This window comes from Amblyomma americanum, chromosome 2 (assembly GCF_052857255.1).
Source record: "Amblyomma americanum isolate KBUSLIRL-KWMA chromosome 2, ASM5285725v1, whole genome shotgun sequence".
Taxonomy (NCBI): Eukaryota; Metazoa; Arthropoda; class Arachnida; order Ixodida; family Ixodidae; genus Amblyomma; species Amblyomma americanum.
The window spans coordinates 147,967,926-147,984,429 of record NC_135498.1 but is presented as its reverse complement, the minus strand read 5'-3'; the positions used below and the strand labels follow the sequence as shown (position 1 = coordinate 147,984,429).

General features: G+C 50.4%; 2 protein-coding genes across 5 annotated transcripts in view; one reads left to right on the top strand and one right to left on the bottom strand.

The window, feature by feature from the left end:
• LOC144121887 (uncharacterized) overlaps positions 1-16,504 on the top strand; it is a 182,157-nt gene that overhangs the window by 96,038 nt on the left and 69,615 nt on the right. The gene's annotated exons all lie outside the window — the stretch shown is intronic.
• On the bottom strand, positions 12,725-15,542 carry LOC144119027 (uncharacterized). The gene is made up of 4 exons (XM_077651769.1): positions 15,504-15,542; positions 15,200-15,353; positions 14,220-14,423; positions 12,725-14,046 (listed from the first exon to the last, which is right to left on the bottom strand). Exons 1-4 carry the CDS (start codon positions 15,540-15,542, stop codon positions 13,748-13,750), a joined length of 696 nt encoding a protein of 231 aa, XP_077507895.1. The 3' UTR covers positions 12,725-13,747.

The window sequence follows — 16,504 nt, the reverse complement described above, 5'->3', positions numbered from 1 at the left end:
GCGATAGGCTGCTCGCGGCCCTCGTCATCGCACTGGGCAAGGCAGGCACCCACCGCGTAGTCCGAAGCATCGGTTGCGAGCACGAACTCCTTACTTGGGTCAGGCGCATGAAGTGAGGATGCACTCTTCAAGCAAGCTTTCACCTCATCAAAAGCTTTCTGCGCCTCGTCATCCCATGGGAGCAGCTGCGGTGTCCGCCTGTTAGTTAAGCTCGTCAGTGGGAGCACGACGCGAGAATAGTCGGGGACATATTGTCGGTAATAGTTAGCTAAGCCCAGAAAGCTTCTGAGCTCCTTCTTTGTTTGGGGCCTCGGCATCTCGTCTATTGCCTTGACCTTTCCTGGATTAGCGCTGTGCTTCCCCGACCCAACCACATGGCCCAAAAATTCGACTTCTCGTCTCGCGAAATGACATTTGCCTGCGTTCACGGTGAACCCGGCGGCTGAGATCGAAGCGAGCACCGCCCGAACGTGCCTCAAATGCTCCTCCCAGGTGTCTGAATAAATCGCGAGGTCATCTATGTAGGCGCATGCGTACTCGCGGTGCGGTGCTAGTACCTGGTTTATGACCCTCTGAAATGTCGAACTCGCATTTCGAAGGCCGAAGGGCATGACCCTCCATGCGTACTGCCCCACCGGAGTGACGAATGCCGTGAGGGCCTGTGCCTGCTCGTCAAGGGATATTTGCCAATAGCCTCTCAGCATGTCTATTAGGCTGATGAAGTTGGCCTTCGCTACTCGGAACAGCAGCTCGGACGGTAGGCTCATCGGAAAGGCGTCCTGCTCGGTTATCGCATTCAACTTCCGATAATCGCAGCACAGGCGCAGCCCCCCATCTTTTTTAGCGACGCAAACCACTGGGTGAGCATGAGGACTCTCAACGGGATATATTAGTCCCCACTCCAGGAGCTCATCTACTTGCCTCTCCACTTCCTTCCGATACGCCATCGGGACCTTGTACGCATGGCCAGCCCGTGCCTGAGCACCCTCCTTTAGCACGATTTTGTGCGCTCCTAGCGTGCATTTGCCGGGCCTACTGCTGAAAACCTGGCCATTCTCCTCGATCAGTGCCTCTAGATCTCGGCGCTGCGCTTCGTTCAAATGTTCGAGAGCTCCCGGCGGCAGCGCGTCGCCTGGCACTGAGCGCATGGGGAACGTGGGCACGTCGCCGAACTCCGCGTCGCCCTCGAATATCACCCCTACTACATTCACCCGTGCGTGGTATGCTCTGAGCTTGTTTGCGTGTACAGTCCGACATGCGCCATTGTCGAGCTTGATCAGATAACTGTACGGGCGCGTCTTCCGCATTACCGTCACAGGCCCCGTCCACTTGGACATCAACTTTCCCTCGCCATCCCTTTCAAGCAACAACACCTGCTGCCCATCTGTGAAGTGTTTATCGACAGCGCGCAAGTTGTATTGTCCAGTGTACCTGCGTTGCGCTACCGTGCTGTTGTTACTAGCCTTTGCGTTTGCCTCGGCCAGCTTCTCGCGCAAAGCTGACAGGTACTCTGCCGCCGGCGTTGCCAAAGAATCTGGTACTGCCCAGTCTCCCGTCCAAGTTTTTTGGAGAATGGATAGCGGTCCGGTCGGTATTCTGCCATACATTAACTCAAACGGCGACTGCCCGGTCGTCTCATTAGGGACCTCTCTGTAAGCCCAGAGCAAGAATGGCACAAGCCTATCCCAGTCACGTCCGTGCTCCTGAATAATCTGGAATAGCATGGATTTGAATGTTCCATTCCAGCGCTCGACCAGACCGTTGCTTTGAGGGTGGTCCGGCGTGGAAAACCTCGGAGAGGCGCCCAATTTTCTGAGAAGCTCTTGTGTAAGCTTTGCGGTAAAATTTGTGCCCTGGTCACAGCACACTGTTTCAGGGACTCCCAGGCGCGCGAATATTTGCAAAAGAGCCTCACACGTAGCCTTAGCGGTCAGCGCCTTTAAACACACGACTTCTGGCCAACGGGTGTTCATGTCCACTACACAAAGTGCATAGCGGTGCCCTCGAGCTGACGGTGGTTCTATCGGTCCTATGCAGTTGATGTTTACCACTTGGAATGCGGCCTCTGGTCTAGCGATCGGCGCGATCGGCACTCGATCTGCTGTGCGTGCACGCGACTTCACCTGACATGAGTGGCATGAGTGGCAGTACTGCTTCACGTCGCGTGTGACCCCGGGCCAGAAGAATGAAGCCTTTATCCGCTGAAGCGTTTTCCGCTCGCCGAGATGACCTGCCCACACTGAGTCGTGCGCCATTTTTAACACCTCTGCGCGTCGCTCGGTTGGGAGGACAAGCTGAGTACATGGATGCCCAGCAACAGGCTCCTGGTGGAACAAAAGCTCGTCCCGGACCGCCATGCCGTGCGTTCCCTCTCTAGCCTGAGCCCACGCTTCCTGGAGTGATTCGTCTCCAATCTGCGCCTCGCGAAACCGTTGCCGCGTCGTCTGTGCCACCGCGGTTTCCCCTTCGCTGCAATCTGCTGCTACCGCGCCCGCTAGAACCTCGTCAACCCGCTTCTCCCTCTCTTCGATTCCTTCGTCAGAACCCTCGGCTTCTCCCTGTTCTTGCGCATGGACACGATCGCTCAGAAGCTGTTCATAGTCTTCGGGAGTGATTAACGCGCTTATCCCAGTTATAAGCTCGTCTGTGACTGCACACAGTATGCCCCGCTCCGACGGGTCAAATGATACTCGCGGTGCTCCCCGAGTTGTTACTAGGGGAACGTACGCCAGTTCCGCGACAACCTGCTTTCCGAAAGCCCCGGTGAGTTTTATTGTTGCCCCCGCGCATTCATATCGCGGCACGAGCGACCTGCGGATGACCGTGATGTCGGCCCCTGAGTCAATGCGCGCACTTATAGCGTTCCCGCTACTCAATGTCACCTCTCCGGCGCTGACTTTCTCCTCCGCGGGCTGCCTTTCCACTGAGTCGTGCACTGTCTCCCTGTCATGCAAGGGGACCGATATTCGGGCGATTACTGATTTCTGGTCTGCGTGTCCGCCCCCCATGTCTGGCTTTTCCGCGGTTTGTCTTTTCGGGCAAAATCTTGCGATGTGCCCATGCCCGTGGCAATGGAAACACTGTCCACGTCCCCGGGGCCGCGTGTTGTTTGGTCGGGACTGGGTTCCGTCGCGCTGTGTTACCTCGACTGCCTCGTTCGGCGCCACCGCCGCGCTCGCTGCTTTCCCGACCTTATATCTTCGGCTTTCGTCGTGGTTTTCTGCCAGCGTGACAATCTCACTAGGTTTTAGGAACCCTGGCTTATCATTTAGAGCAACGTGCGCTCTCGCCTCTGCACTGAGGGCTTCCTTTAGTCGGTCCGCGACGGCTAGCAGTTTGAACTCCTCTAACGAAGTTACCTGACAGCTGTTTAAATAGTATTCCAGGTAGTTCTGCAGGCGTACCGCAAACTGCTCCCACGTCTCATTTGGGTTTTTGTTCGCGGATGAGTAAAGACGCTTGTATTCGGCGGCAGTGAGCCTCAAGCCGTCTAACACTTTAGCTTTCAGGAGTGCGTACTCGCTCCTTTCCTCTGCGGACAACCGCGTGAGTAGCATGCGTGCCCTCTCGCTTAGGTGTGGCAAAACTAGTCCAGCCCACCACTGGGTTGGAGCTTCGTATGACCCCAACGTGGCCTCTACGTCCTCGAACCACCCTGGTACCAGGGCTTCTTGAAGCGGCATCGGCGTGAGGACGCCTTTCATAAGGTTAGCAAATTTCAACCTTCTGTCCTCGTCCATTCTTCCGCTCGCTCCCGCGCTCTCACCAAGCCCACCCGCTGTTCCGCTCTGCTTAAGATTCAGCCTTGTATTTTCCAAAGCCAACCGCTCCTTTTCCACCGCTAGTTCAGCAATTCGTAATTGCACTTGCAACTCGGTCATTTGTTGCACCGGCGCGCTGTCAGAGGGTACGTCGGACCCTCATTTGCCTGACCCGCGGCTGCCAACTCTCCGTTTCCTGCCCCGTTCTCCATCTCTTTCTGTTTAACACTGTCGCTTCTCAAAACCCAAGGCTTTGGCATAAGCACAAGCCCGACAGAAACAGAAAGGTACTCGCCCGGCTACCGAAGCTCCGCTTTACGAGGCTGCCGGTGCCCCAGCATGGAAGACTGGCCCGGAAGTTGGTCACTGCGCCGCACGGTCCCGGTTGGAACTCGTCTCCTTGATCCGCGTCGTTGTCGGCTCCTCCTGATCAACAGCGCCCTCCTTGACTCTGGTCACCTGGTTCCTTCAGCTGCCCGCTGACTTGGACCTTCACCGTCACGTCGGCGTTGACCAGCTGTCACTCTTCAAATCTTCTCCTCTGGACGTGCCACGCTATAGCTCGTCCGCCGCCTTGTACTTCCGCCCTCCTTCAGTTGCCTCGAGTAGGAAGACGTCGCATTTCTGTCGACTGCGCCAGTTGTGTTCCTTTTACCCCTTTCTCTTCCTTGATGTCAGCCCGAAGGGGAAAGGTAGAAGTTGTTGGATGCCGACGTCTTGAGGTTCTAAACTTGCTCAGTCACATTACTCGTGGAACTTCAGGAAGTAAACTGTTTAATCACACATAAAATAGTTAAGACAGAACGGAAGGTACAACAAGGAGAACAACTGTGTACATAGTGATTGATCCGCAGAGTGACCAGACGAAATCAACCCCCGGTCCCACCAAAACGTCTTCTTTTAATCCCTAAGTCCCCGCCCTCAGTGGGGACACCAACCAATTAGGTCAAAACACAAGCACGCATCCAATCAAGGACCGGGGAAAGGAAAACACATCCAATAAAACACATGGGAGAGGAAAACACATTGAAAAAGAGACAGAGGAGCGTAAAACACGCCCAATCAAAGATTGGGGAGAGGGGACAGGTCACTGTCACGAATACTAACAATTCCCCTCTCGGATCACTCCATCCTCCCCCGCGGGGCGGCATGATTACTCGCTTAAAGAGCATGCGAGGGCCGCACAGATTGTCGAAAGCCGTGCCACTTAAGGCGCCGCCGCTCCCCAATTCTTCCTGATGCCTCACGTGCACAGGAAGTGCCTGGCAGTCATATGGAGCTGATAAGCGCTCACAGTGAACATGAGGAACGCGTCTTCAAAATTGCCTCCTAGCCACACACTGAACGACCGCCGCCCGGGTAATGGCCTTGGGCAGCGTCGCCGCGGTTGGGATGAAAGGCGACGCGCCTTCGTTGCTGCTTCTCGGAGCGGGCTGCGAACAATGGGGCCCGGCCAAGCTGGGTCATCTGCGCACCCCGAACTCCCCTCCGTCGCCGTCCGCTTGACTCGTTAGTTCCATGTGGAGTCAAAAGGAAATGGATCACAGCGTACGCACTCTTGTCCACATACAGGCGGCGTTCCGTACGTGATTACTTGAGGCTCCAGATGTGTCCAAGCCAGCCGCGCACGACAGCTATGCATGGGTAAAAGTGCTTGTAGAAGTTGTACTTCACTTGGTCACAGTCCTGTTTCAGGATCAGATTCGGGCATGCAATCTCGATGTACTTGTTAACATTTGCAATGTCATGATAGTGCGACACATACTCATTCAACTCATACAGAGGTCTCTGGAGCTTCACGAATCATATATCAATGCTTGAGCTTTCTCTGGCCTTCTTCCCCTTCTTGGTGTAGGTAGGCGGGAGCAGAATAATGACGAGTTTGTTCTGTGGGCCAGAAGGCTGCATTGAAGCTGCATTTCAGCCTTCTGTTCTTGAAACGTGCTGATGCTGAATATGCTGATGCGTCTGGTATCCTGGCTTTTGAATGCTTTCAGCATCCAGGGAGATCAAGTTCTCGGCCACACGAACTGTTTCGGGCATGGTGGGGCCCAGCTCTCCATTGGGCACATTCTCCAACCAAAGCAGCAAATACACGTGAGGACTGCCCCACTACTGAAACTTAATGTTGAAGTGCTGTTTGATGCCATAGGAGTCAAATGGCGACACAGTTTACTGCTGCAGAATCTGCATTATCACCCGTACTAGGTGATCAGAGTACACCGAGCTCACCTTCAGGTGATCACTCACGAGCATGGACTTTTGCAGAGACAAAGCTGCTCGAATGGCACTTGCAGATGGAATGGGTGTTACTAGAGCTTCATCGATCCGTCCCAGTGAACTTCGGGGGAACTTATTCGGCTTACCGAGCTGGCGGATCGTGGTGAACACGTCCTGTTTGCGTTGGTGCCAGTATTGGACCATGTTTGGTACTCCGTTCATAAGCGTCATGTCATGATGCACCACGTTCTCGACAAACTCTTGGTCGTCCAACTGCATCTTGGTGATGACACCCGGGCCAGGAGTGTACGTGAAGAAGATATTCACAGTTGAACACATTACTTTGGCAGCTAAGTAGAGCACGTGGTGAGCTGTCGCACCCCATCGATCGGTTCACCGATGTTTGCTTGACTCTTTGGTGTGCATGATGGGCTTTATATCTGACTTGACCTTCCAGGGCTCACCGAGGTAGATCTGGGGGAACAACAGCTTCTCCGTGTGCTTCCAGTACATGCTGCTGAAGGGTGTTCTTCCTTCTCTAGGCGCCATTGACGTTGCTGTTGTCGACCACGACTGTCTGCTGACCAAGTGACATGACCAAAGCTGCCTCCATAGGATAGTGCTGCTCTCAGGGGTTGTCCACAAATTTGGCATTCTCGTTGCTTCGCTCTGCCAGATTGTTGCACACTTTGTCGACTTTTTTTTGACTGATCTGGATGCCGCAGTACAGATACAACATAGATTTCTCCAGAAACACAAGCCAGGATAGCAGCTCAGCCTTCTTCACCATACCATGAATGTACACACCCTTATGTACTACCCAGCGCTTGATGTGGACACACACGGCTTGACCTTCTTCGACATCTCGGGGCAGAATTTGAGTGGTTGTGTCTGCATTGATGAGCACATTCACGATTGGACAGTTGATGCCGAACTAGCTGCTGTCCAACGTGTGCATAGGCGTTTGAACACATCAGTGCCCCTCGGCGGCCATCTGCATCTGGCAAGCACTGCTTGCTTTCCCCAAGGACGAAGGATGGTGTCAGGGATTGCAGCATCCCTTGACAACCTCTGTGACAAGTGAAAACTTTCCACTCCTCCCGTGAGACATGGCCTAATGTTGAACTATCATACCACTGTATGGCAAGCCACTTGGCTGCTGATGCCACTCCTGGTTCAGATGTTGACGATTTCACAAACACCGCATGTTGAGTTTATCAGAATGCTCGTCACATCACCACGTGGCGGCCTACTTGGCGGCCCATGCGGCGGCATTCTACTTTCCGATCCTCTGCCCATGTCACATGATTTTGCATCGCACATTGCATCTTAATCATCCCCCAGTTAGTACACCCAGTTAGCACTAATTACCATACACGTATCACAAGACAGGCTACACATTTCTTATATCCTATACGCATTGTATGCTTTTTCACCATTATCAATAAGCTCTAATTTCGAACTATTTAGCATACCAGTCAATCGATTCTTTATTCAGATCACATGACATATATCGATACATGACACATACACATGCATCAATTTATTCAAACCAGTCACCACAACACGTGTGTAGAGGGACAGAGACTTAGTCCCTTGCAAATTAACTGAGTGCGACGTGGACGAAGCGAACAGGCTGGGAACCAGGAATCAACTGTCTTTATTCTACTCCGCACGTGGCCTCACGTAGCTAGCATGAGCGCATGTCACGAGCTGAGGCGGCGCAGCACTGCTGATGGTGATAGTGCCGCTACAGGGCTCCCCCCCTTTCAGAGAGGAAGGAGAATGGCAGTCAACAGCACGGCACCCATAAGACATTCTTGCTGACGGCCCCGGACCGACTCAGTGGAAGAACTGGGGCTTGAGATTTCATGTGGGCGGGTTGAAAGGGAAACATGCGCGATGTAAGCGAGTTTCACGCGGTCGATGGCAACGATTTCTTCTCGTCCATCGACGGACAGCTTCAGAGTTTTATCACCTCGCTGCAGGACGGGATAAGTGCCATCGTAGGGAGGGGTGACGAAGGCTTGATGATGTCGCGACACACAAAGACATGCGTGGACATAGCGAGGTCTCTGCTCACGAAGACTTTGTGAGTCGATGGATGTTTGGGGACGGGCTGCAGGCGTAGTTGTTTGACGTAGGCATGTGGAGAGATGTTCTCGTTGTGGGCCGAAACGAAGAACTCGTCTGGCAAACGGACTGTAGTACCTTAGACCATTTCGGCTGCTGTGCACTGAAGATCTTCTCTAACCCATTAAGGACCGGTTTCTTTTTTTTTTTCGGTTTTCTTGAAAAAAATGTTATATTTGAACTTAATTCCATAGACATAAGACCCATGCAAAAAACTATCGCTATTGTGTTATTAGCTTAGAAAATATAGCCCGTGACCATATGGTCACGCTGGGCCCTTATGTTACAGAAAAGTGCACGGAGTAACAAATGTTTATTTCAAGTGGCGAGAAATGACAAAAAACATACTAAGTGAATATTTGGCCACTTATTTAGTGTGGTACGGTTTAAAGCATGGGATACACATGCCAATGTCACACTTTGAGCATTGTGTGCGCATCGCGCTGTTGCAATTGTCCCCAGCGCATCTTCTCTTGCTATTGGGAACCGGTGCAACAAAGTGGACCACTTGGTCATACCGCGCACCAGTCAAGACGTCACCAGTCTTCGGGGTTCTTCGTCGACCAGGTCCTTTCGGTTTATTGTCCCATCGCATCAGATAACTTTGTGCGATTTGCCTACGGAACTCAAGCTGAGTGACGTTGGACCCTGTGCTACGAATAAGTGCCCAAGCATTGCTGATTGACACATCGCAAAGCCATGTGAAGATCGGCCACCACCATTTCTTGCCACGGATTCCGACCCTGTAGGCACCTACGTTCGCATCCATCTGGTCTGTACCTCCCATAAAGCTGTTGTATTGAGCGAAAGTGTTTGGACGGGGTACTTTGATTCTTTTCTTCTTAGCACGGGAGTACCTGTCTGCAGAAGACACTGGCTCTACACCGTGTATGGTGCTCGCGATGGTTACTACAGAATTGTCCATCCAGCGGACAACGATTATTCCATCGTCGCTCAACACGTGCTCTTCGTGTCCGCGAGGTTGGCGCTTCACGAAATCCGGTCGAGCGATAGGGCACTCTTTCGGAACACGGTTCTGCCTCACTGTGCCTGTACCTTCGTAGCCCTGTCCCTTGAGATGCCTAAGTAGAGGGATGCTCGTGAATAAATTGTCAAAATAGAAAAAGAATGGAAGATGGTGAGCTTCTGCCGGGAGTTCATCCACCATTTGAAGAAGTGGCGCCGCAGCTTTCCCAAAGTCCTTTTCATATTTTGCAGACCTCCCTGGGTTCCCCTGCTTGCCTTGATACACTTCAAAGTTTACAAGGTAGCCATTCTTGGCATTTAGACACCAAACTTTATATCCGAAGCGAATTGGCTTTCCACGTATGAACTGTTTACAGCCATGGCGACCGTGGTACTCAATCATACTTTCGTCATAGCTCAAGTGACGCACAGGCTGAAAGTGCTTCAGAAACCTCACTTTCAACAGTGTCATCAATGGGCGCAACTTTGTTAACTTGTCGCTGAGTGTCAGGCTCGTGTTGTCCGCACAGTGCAGAAACCTCATTATCTGTATGAAGCGGTTTCTTCGCATGGCGTTGTAGACCATTGTGTTGCGCATGTCCGTGCCGCTATCCCAGTAGCACTTTTTTCCTGGCAAGCGGGTATAGCCGGACAGGACGAGGACTCCGATAAAGCATCTCATTTCTTCTGTGGTGACCTCCGGATCAGGCATATTCAAAAATAGCGCGTATTTTCGTGTTTGCTCAACGAGCAGCTCCACTACGGCTTCATTGAAAAAGAGTTCGAACAATTCCACAGCGGAAAAGTCCCTTTAAGAGGAAAAGTTTGGGTCGGGAAATATGGCAGGACTCTTTTGAAGATCCCCCTTCTTCCACTTCGAAGTCAGAGGTAATTTCGCAGAAACGCCTGCATCACCCGCAGGTGACGAGGTGTTCGATGCTCCGTCGCCTTGCCCGCCATGGTCGTCGTCGTCGGAATCACATCCACCAATGCGGCGTCCGTCCGTGAAAACAGTTTCGGCTCCGGCTCTCAGCTGCCTCCCACTTAGATTGTCAATGAGCCCGCCAGAGTCCTCATCTGCGGAGTCCTCATCCAAATATGTGCTAGCTTCTGGTGGTTCTATGTAAATTGCTGACACGTCGTCATCTTCTTCTTCGAGTATCTTTGCTATTTCTTCCAACGTCAACCTATTTAGACAATAATGCATTAAATGAGTATTGCGGGAACAACCTTGCCACAGTGCGAGTGAAAAGAATGCAGATATGAAAAATAAAAAATTTACGGAGCCCTAAGGCCCAGCGTGACCATATGGTAATGCAGCAAAACATGCGCTCTTTCGTTTATAAAACAAACATCAATCCCTCTAAAACGCTCACCGGTGGTCGCATATTCAAAGGGCTACACGGAGGTAAGTGCATCCTCCTATTGCCTAGAGGAACAGTGCAAAAAACACACTTACCCACGGGAGCGTTGCATGGCGACGCACCTCTCACAAGAACACTATTTCCCGCCTTTTGGAGCAGCTGACACAAAACATGGACAGCTTGTGACACCTGGCGACCAATAAAGTAAACACTAAGCTTTCAAACGGTGTATAGGAGGAGATTTTGGCGCGGGTTTTTGAATCTGTATAAATCGAAATGCTTCTTGCATACTAGCGTGACCATATGGGCACGCTGGTCCTTAATGGGTTAAAGGCAAGAAACGTTGGTGGAAGTTCAGGAGGTCGAGGAACTCGCATAGCTTGCAAAGAGACTTGGGGCGAGGAAAGTCGCAGATGACGTGCACCTCGCTCTCCAAAGGGCGAATTCTCTGCGCTCTGACGTGATGGCCAAGGAACTCGATCACATTGACGCCAAAGACGCATTTGGCCGGATTGATGACAAGACCATGCTCTTCGAGGCGTGAAAAGAGCAGGCGCAGGTGTTCAGCGTGTTCTGATGAGAAACTGGCAACCAGCAGATCATCGAGACATGCGAACACAAAACGCAGGCCTCTAGTGACCTCGTTGATGAAGAGTTGGAATGTGCTAGCAGTGTTTCGGTGACGAAAGGGCATACGGACGTACTCGAAGAGGCCAAACTGTGTTACATTGGCAGTCTTAGGGATGTTTGCAGGCTCCACAGGGATCTGATGGTAGGCCTTCACCAGGTCAGTCTTGGAAAATATGGTCATGCCCTGCAGGTCGGCCACAAAGTCGTGAATAGACAGTTTTAGCAAAGCTTACGCAAAGCGCTACGGCGCTGTGTGCGCTGCGCTGTCCGCTCCGAAGTATAGTTTTAGCTGGGCATACGCTAACTGCGGGTAACAGCGACTGCGTGGATCTACCTTACAGGTTCAAAAAATGCGCTGTGTTATTCCGCGCCATCTAGTACAAATAAATAAAATTAATTCTGCTTAGTCCAGTTGATTGGAGCCGTGCCAAAGGCGCGGCTGTAGCCGACGACCTGGAAGTTCTGTTGTTCCGCCGCTACGCAGTGAGCACGTTTAATTTGAGCGATTCGAGTCCGATGTGATTGACCCACTCAGGATGCCTTCTAGCATCCTGTATAACCATCATGTCGCGTCGATGTTGACGTGGGAGGAAATCGACGACCTCATGTTATCAAGGAAAGACCGATGGCTTCTAAAAGGTGATTATTCATTAGAAGACATTGAGTACGACATGAGGGGCCAGAGGGAGCATGAGCTCTTGAAGTATCGTTCGCGGCACGGGCGCCTAGATATTGATAGAATCAACAGCTTGCTATTCAAGCAGCAGTTTAGATTCAAGAAGGAGGATGTAGACGATTTAGTGAGGGCATTGTCCATGCTGGAACAGTGTGTAAGTGCACAGCGAGTGGTCATGCCAGGCCGCGATGTGCTGTGTCTTGCGCTTCGACGCCTGGCATATCCAAACAGGTGGTGTGACCTACAGCGGATATTCGGGCTGCATCCGTCCGTTATGTCTAGCGTGGCGTCACAAGTAATCAGTCATATCGCAAAGACTTTTCGACATTTGCTGACCGACTGCAATAATCACCTGTGGCTGACAACTACCTGCCTCCAGGAATTCGCAGACGTAAGTCACCGTTTTTTTTTTTTGCCTGTTTGTACTGCACTGTTTGTTTTGCCTGTTTGTACTGCAGCCGTGTATAAGCTGTAGAGTGGGGATTTGGTAAATTTGTAGCAGAGTTTGCATTTTTGGACTTTAAAAAAAAAACCAAAAACTCATTCGACAACAAGTTGCTGAGATGTACAAGGCAGGAACTATTCTGTCCAACTGTCATACATGCCTATACGGCAGCCAGGTGGCATATTATTTTTTGCACTGAGCCTCCCTTCTTTGCATGGGTATCTAAATTGTCATCACACCTACTGAGAGACAATTTCATGCCATTGTCGGCTAAAGAAACTATCGAATTAACAAGGATGGAAGCCTCATGGTTACAGTGTCAACACTACAAGCTGCCAATCGCCTGCTTGCAGTCACTACATTGGCTGGAGTAGTTGTGGAGGCCCTTGTACTTTACTCATACATGGCTAATTATGCAAAAATACAAGATGTGCCAATCACGTGCTGAAATGAAGACCTACAAGAGTACCTACGCGACCAAGGCGTCATCTTAGCAAGGCGGCTTACATTCCTGAAAATGGTGGCAAGATCAGAGAGGTACGTCGTAGAGCAGTTATCTTGGAACCCCGTCTTCGACTCTTGGAATATTACAATTCTTCCTGGATGAATGGTGAGATCCCCACAGAATGGAAGCTGGCAAAAATTGTGCCTGTTTTGAAACCTTGTAAGCAGCCAACAAGCTGCACATCCTTCCGGCCCATCGCTCTACTGAGCTGCGTAGGTAAGCTAATGGAGCGAATGATCTGCAAACGCATCACCTGGTTTCTTGAAAGCCGTAATGAGTACCCCCAAAAAATGAACCGGTTCCGTCGAAACAGGTCTGCGACTGATAATTGCCCTCGTCTCATCAATGGAAGAGTACCTTCATGCTGGGTGCATACCGACAGCCGTTTTCCTTGACAGCCCTGCGTTTGCTGACGAGCGTGCATACTATGAGCAGTGCCTGGAAAAGCTCCCCCCAGTGCCTCTAACAATGGACAGTGTTTCAGGTCCCTTAGCCTGCCCTAGACAACTGAGACATGCAATGAACTTTTCGTTTGCATATTTAAAGGAAGTTGGACATCTCGACAATCTCCGATTTCATATAGCATGTTGCTCTCATGCATTTTTCTCGCAGAACTTTGTTAGGCCATTTATCAAACTTTGCACCTCATCATTTCATATGTTACACCATTTTTCGCCGATGATCCTTAGTAGGCATTTAATGGCCACATTTTATGTTCTCCCCCTCCCCCCTTCTTTCTTTCACTAATTTAACCTTTCTTGCACTCCTCTCCCTCTGTCTTTACCTTCCAAATTCCCTTCCCCGCACAGAGTAGCATGCCAGCGATTTTTACACATCTGCTAAATTCTCTTGCCTTTTCATTAAAAGGTTTCTCTCTTTCTCTCATGCCATTGTGCTAAGAACCAGAACATGCAGCTGAGCTTGTGTAGATACAGGATGCTCATTTTCTTTATAATTCCATGCAAATGAATGTTTTCAGTCATTTTTTTGTAAAAATATAAATTCATTCTATTTTATTTATTTTGCCGAGCACTTTTTCCATAATTTTCAACACTGCTTGCTGTTGAGCTGCAGCTGTACGATGCTCTTCGGCCTTTCTTGTTTGTGCTGCTTGTCCCTGGCATCCAGCCTCCTTGCCTCAGCACACTCATCAGCCAAGAGATTGAGCTCTTGCCGCTTTAGGTTGAGTTCTGCAAGCGTCTTTTCTTTTTCCCAAGCAAGTTTTTGTTGTTCAAGGGCTAGCCGTCTGGATTCCAGAAGAAAATCTTTTTCTTTCATTGCGTGCTCATGTCGCAGCCTCTTCTCCAAAAATTCATTATTGGCGGATTGCTCCTGCCGTTTTTTTCCTGTGGAGAAAAGCAGTCTATTACAATTGCAATGTGACAAATATGTTGTGAAAGTAGTGTAGCTGTAATAAGGAATTTTACTGGATGTAAATAAAACAAGCCATAAAAACTGAAGGTGCATTCAGATCTGGTCATCTGTGTTACTCGACAGCACGTATCACTGACTAACTCACCCCGTACAGCTGGACGCGGTGCAGGAGCTTTTGCTTCAGCCTGCCCTGTATATTGATGGGCAGGGCTGGCAGAGAGGCCTGGCAGCTGCACCGTCCCAGTCTGATGATCCAGATTGTGAAGTGCGTCTTCGGTGTCACGGTCCTTCAAGTTGCTATTCAGAATCTGGTTGAACGCCTGGGACGTGCTTTGGCTTTGATCGTCACCTGCAATAAACGTACATAAGAAAGATGAGGCACAGCTGCAGCCGCTGTCCAGTGATTCCTATACCATATTCCACTTATCGCTGCTAGTTTCAGCCCACCTGTTGAGGTAGGCTGAAATTGTTGTTCATTGCGAGTGAGAAAGTACAGTGACGGTCGCTGAGTAAATGAACAGTCATATTGTGTTATTTAACCTTCCAAGTGCTCTGCAGAAACATCCAAACAAAAAGATGCGTGAAAAGCTAGAAATATTTAGATGTACCAATAATGTATCATGCATGCCTATTTTATGCATTCATTCATACTGTCAGCTTTCTCTTGAAATTGAAATTTAGCGTTCTACTTGTATCAGAAAAATCTCAACAGACAAAGATTGAATGCGATTTAGGCAGTGAAACTGGCACTCCCCAGATCATGTTTTGATGAGTGGACATGAAGAAAAAAGCTGAGGGGCCCTTTCTGTCCGGAAAACTGTCATTTCAAGAAATCACAAGCTGCATATGTGACTTGGAACACATTATTTTTAAGGCGTTTACTTATGACTCTAAAGGTACATTCATTAGCTCCTGTATAGTAAGGTTGAGTTCTGTTTATGGCTAAAGGAAGTTGCACGTGGTCGGTTCTTTGAGCGTCACGCTTGACATATGCTGCGTCGGCGTTTTTTGCAATGCGCTGTTGACAAGGGGAACATAGGGTACTGACGTAGCAGATGCTGAATCAAATGAAAGACTGACTTAAAAGGCAAAATCGTCAGTGGACACTGCATGCGGTATACCCACCGTCACCGGCGCTCCCATTGAAGTGGGCCGCGGCATATGTGTCTCGGGCTTGCGCGGGAGAATTCTGCACTGCTGGGGCGCAGTTCGCCTCGCGAGGTGTTGCGGCAGGGGCAGGATATGCCTTACGGCGAGCCCGGAGTTTCACTCCGTGCTCCTTTGCGAGATAGAGCACCTCCTACAGCAAGATCTCGCGCGCTTGATACTGCTCCTCTGTTGCCGACCTGAAAATCTATCACAGATACATGTAAACTATATTCAGCATACTCAGTGCAACATGGTAGCAAACTCACTTATTCAGACTTGCTCTGTCGTTGGGCGCGTAGTGCCCCAGCAGAAGCTCCATTTGGTCACGAACGGCGTGAACAGTGACAGTGTACGATCTTCCTGCAATATCTTGCATTTTTGATGCAATATTTGCCCATTGCATCGCGTCTTGAAACGGGTTCTCACTCCGCACATAGGCAAGAAGTTCGAGGTCTAAATTGATACCAAAACGCACGCGATTCTTGTTCGACATAGTGCTCCTTGTCACGCAGGTTCACAGAGCCTATGGCAGGGCCATCCACGCCCCAGGCAGGGTCAGCGAAAGCTGCCCTGCCATTGCCAAAGCAGGGAGCGCCGGTCCATGGGTCGGCATCCCGTAGGATTTCCCCCGTCGAGGGAGGCCTGAAACTAACACAACTGCGGCTTCTCCGCAGTCCCCCAGCACCTCTGGCGAGGTGATGGATGTAACCCCCAATCCGCCCGCTTTGCAGCGGCGGAACAGCTCTCTTGCGCAAAAAAATGACAAAGCCCTGATAACGGGCCCACCACATAAGTAAATCCCCTATCATTCCCTCTCAAAAACAAACATGGCTTTTTTAATTCAGTGGAACTATAGAGGACTTATGTGGAATTACAGTGACATAACACATATTTTAGGGTCAATGTTGCCATAGTTTTATGTCTTCAGGAGACCAATCGTGGTCCACAACATGTGCATATCATGAAACATTATAAAACTATTAGACACAATCGTGAGCAGGGAAATCGACTCTCGGGTGGCATCGCAATTGTCGTTGAAAGCGGCGTCCCTGCTCAAGAAATCAAACTCAAAACAAAACTTGAGGCGGTTGCATTCAGCATCGTCAGCTACAAAACACTAACAATCTGTGCCGTATACATTCCTCCACATTTTACATTAGCAGTCCATGATCTACAAGACCTGATAGATGAACTTCGAGAGCCATATCTGGTAGTGGGGGATTTCAATGCTTCCCCTATTTTGGGGAAGCGAGCACTGCCACTCTAGGGGGGGGGGGGGGG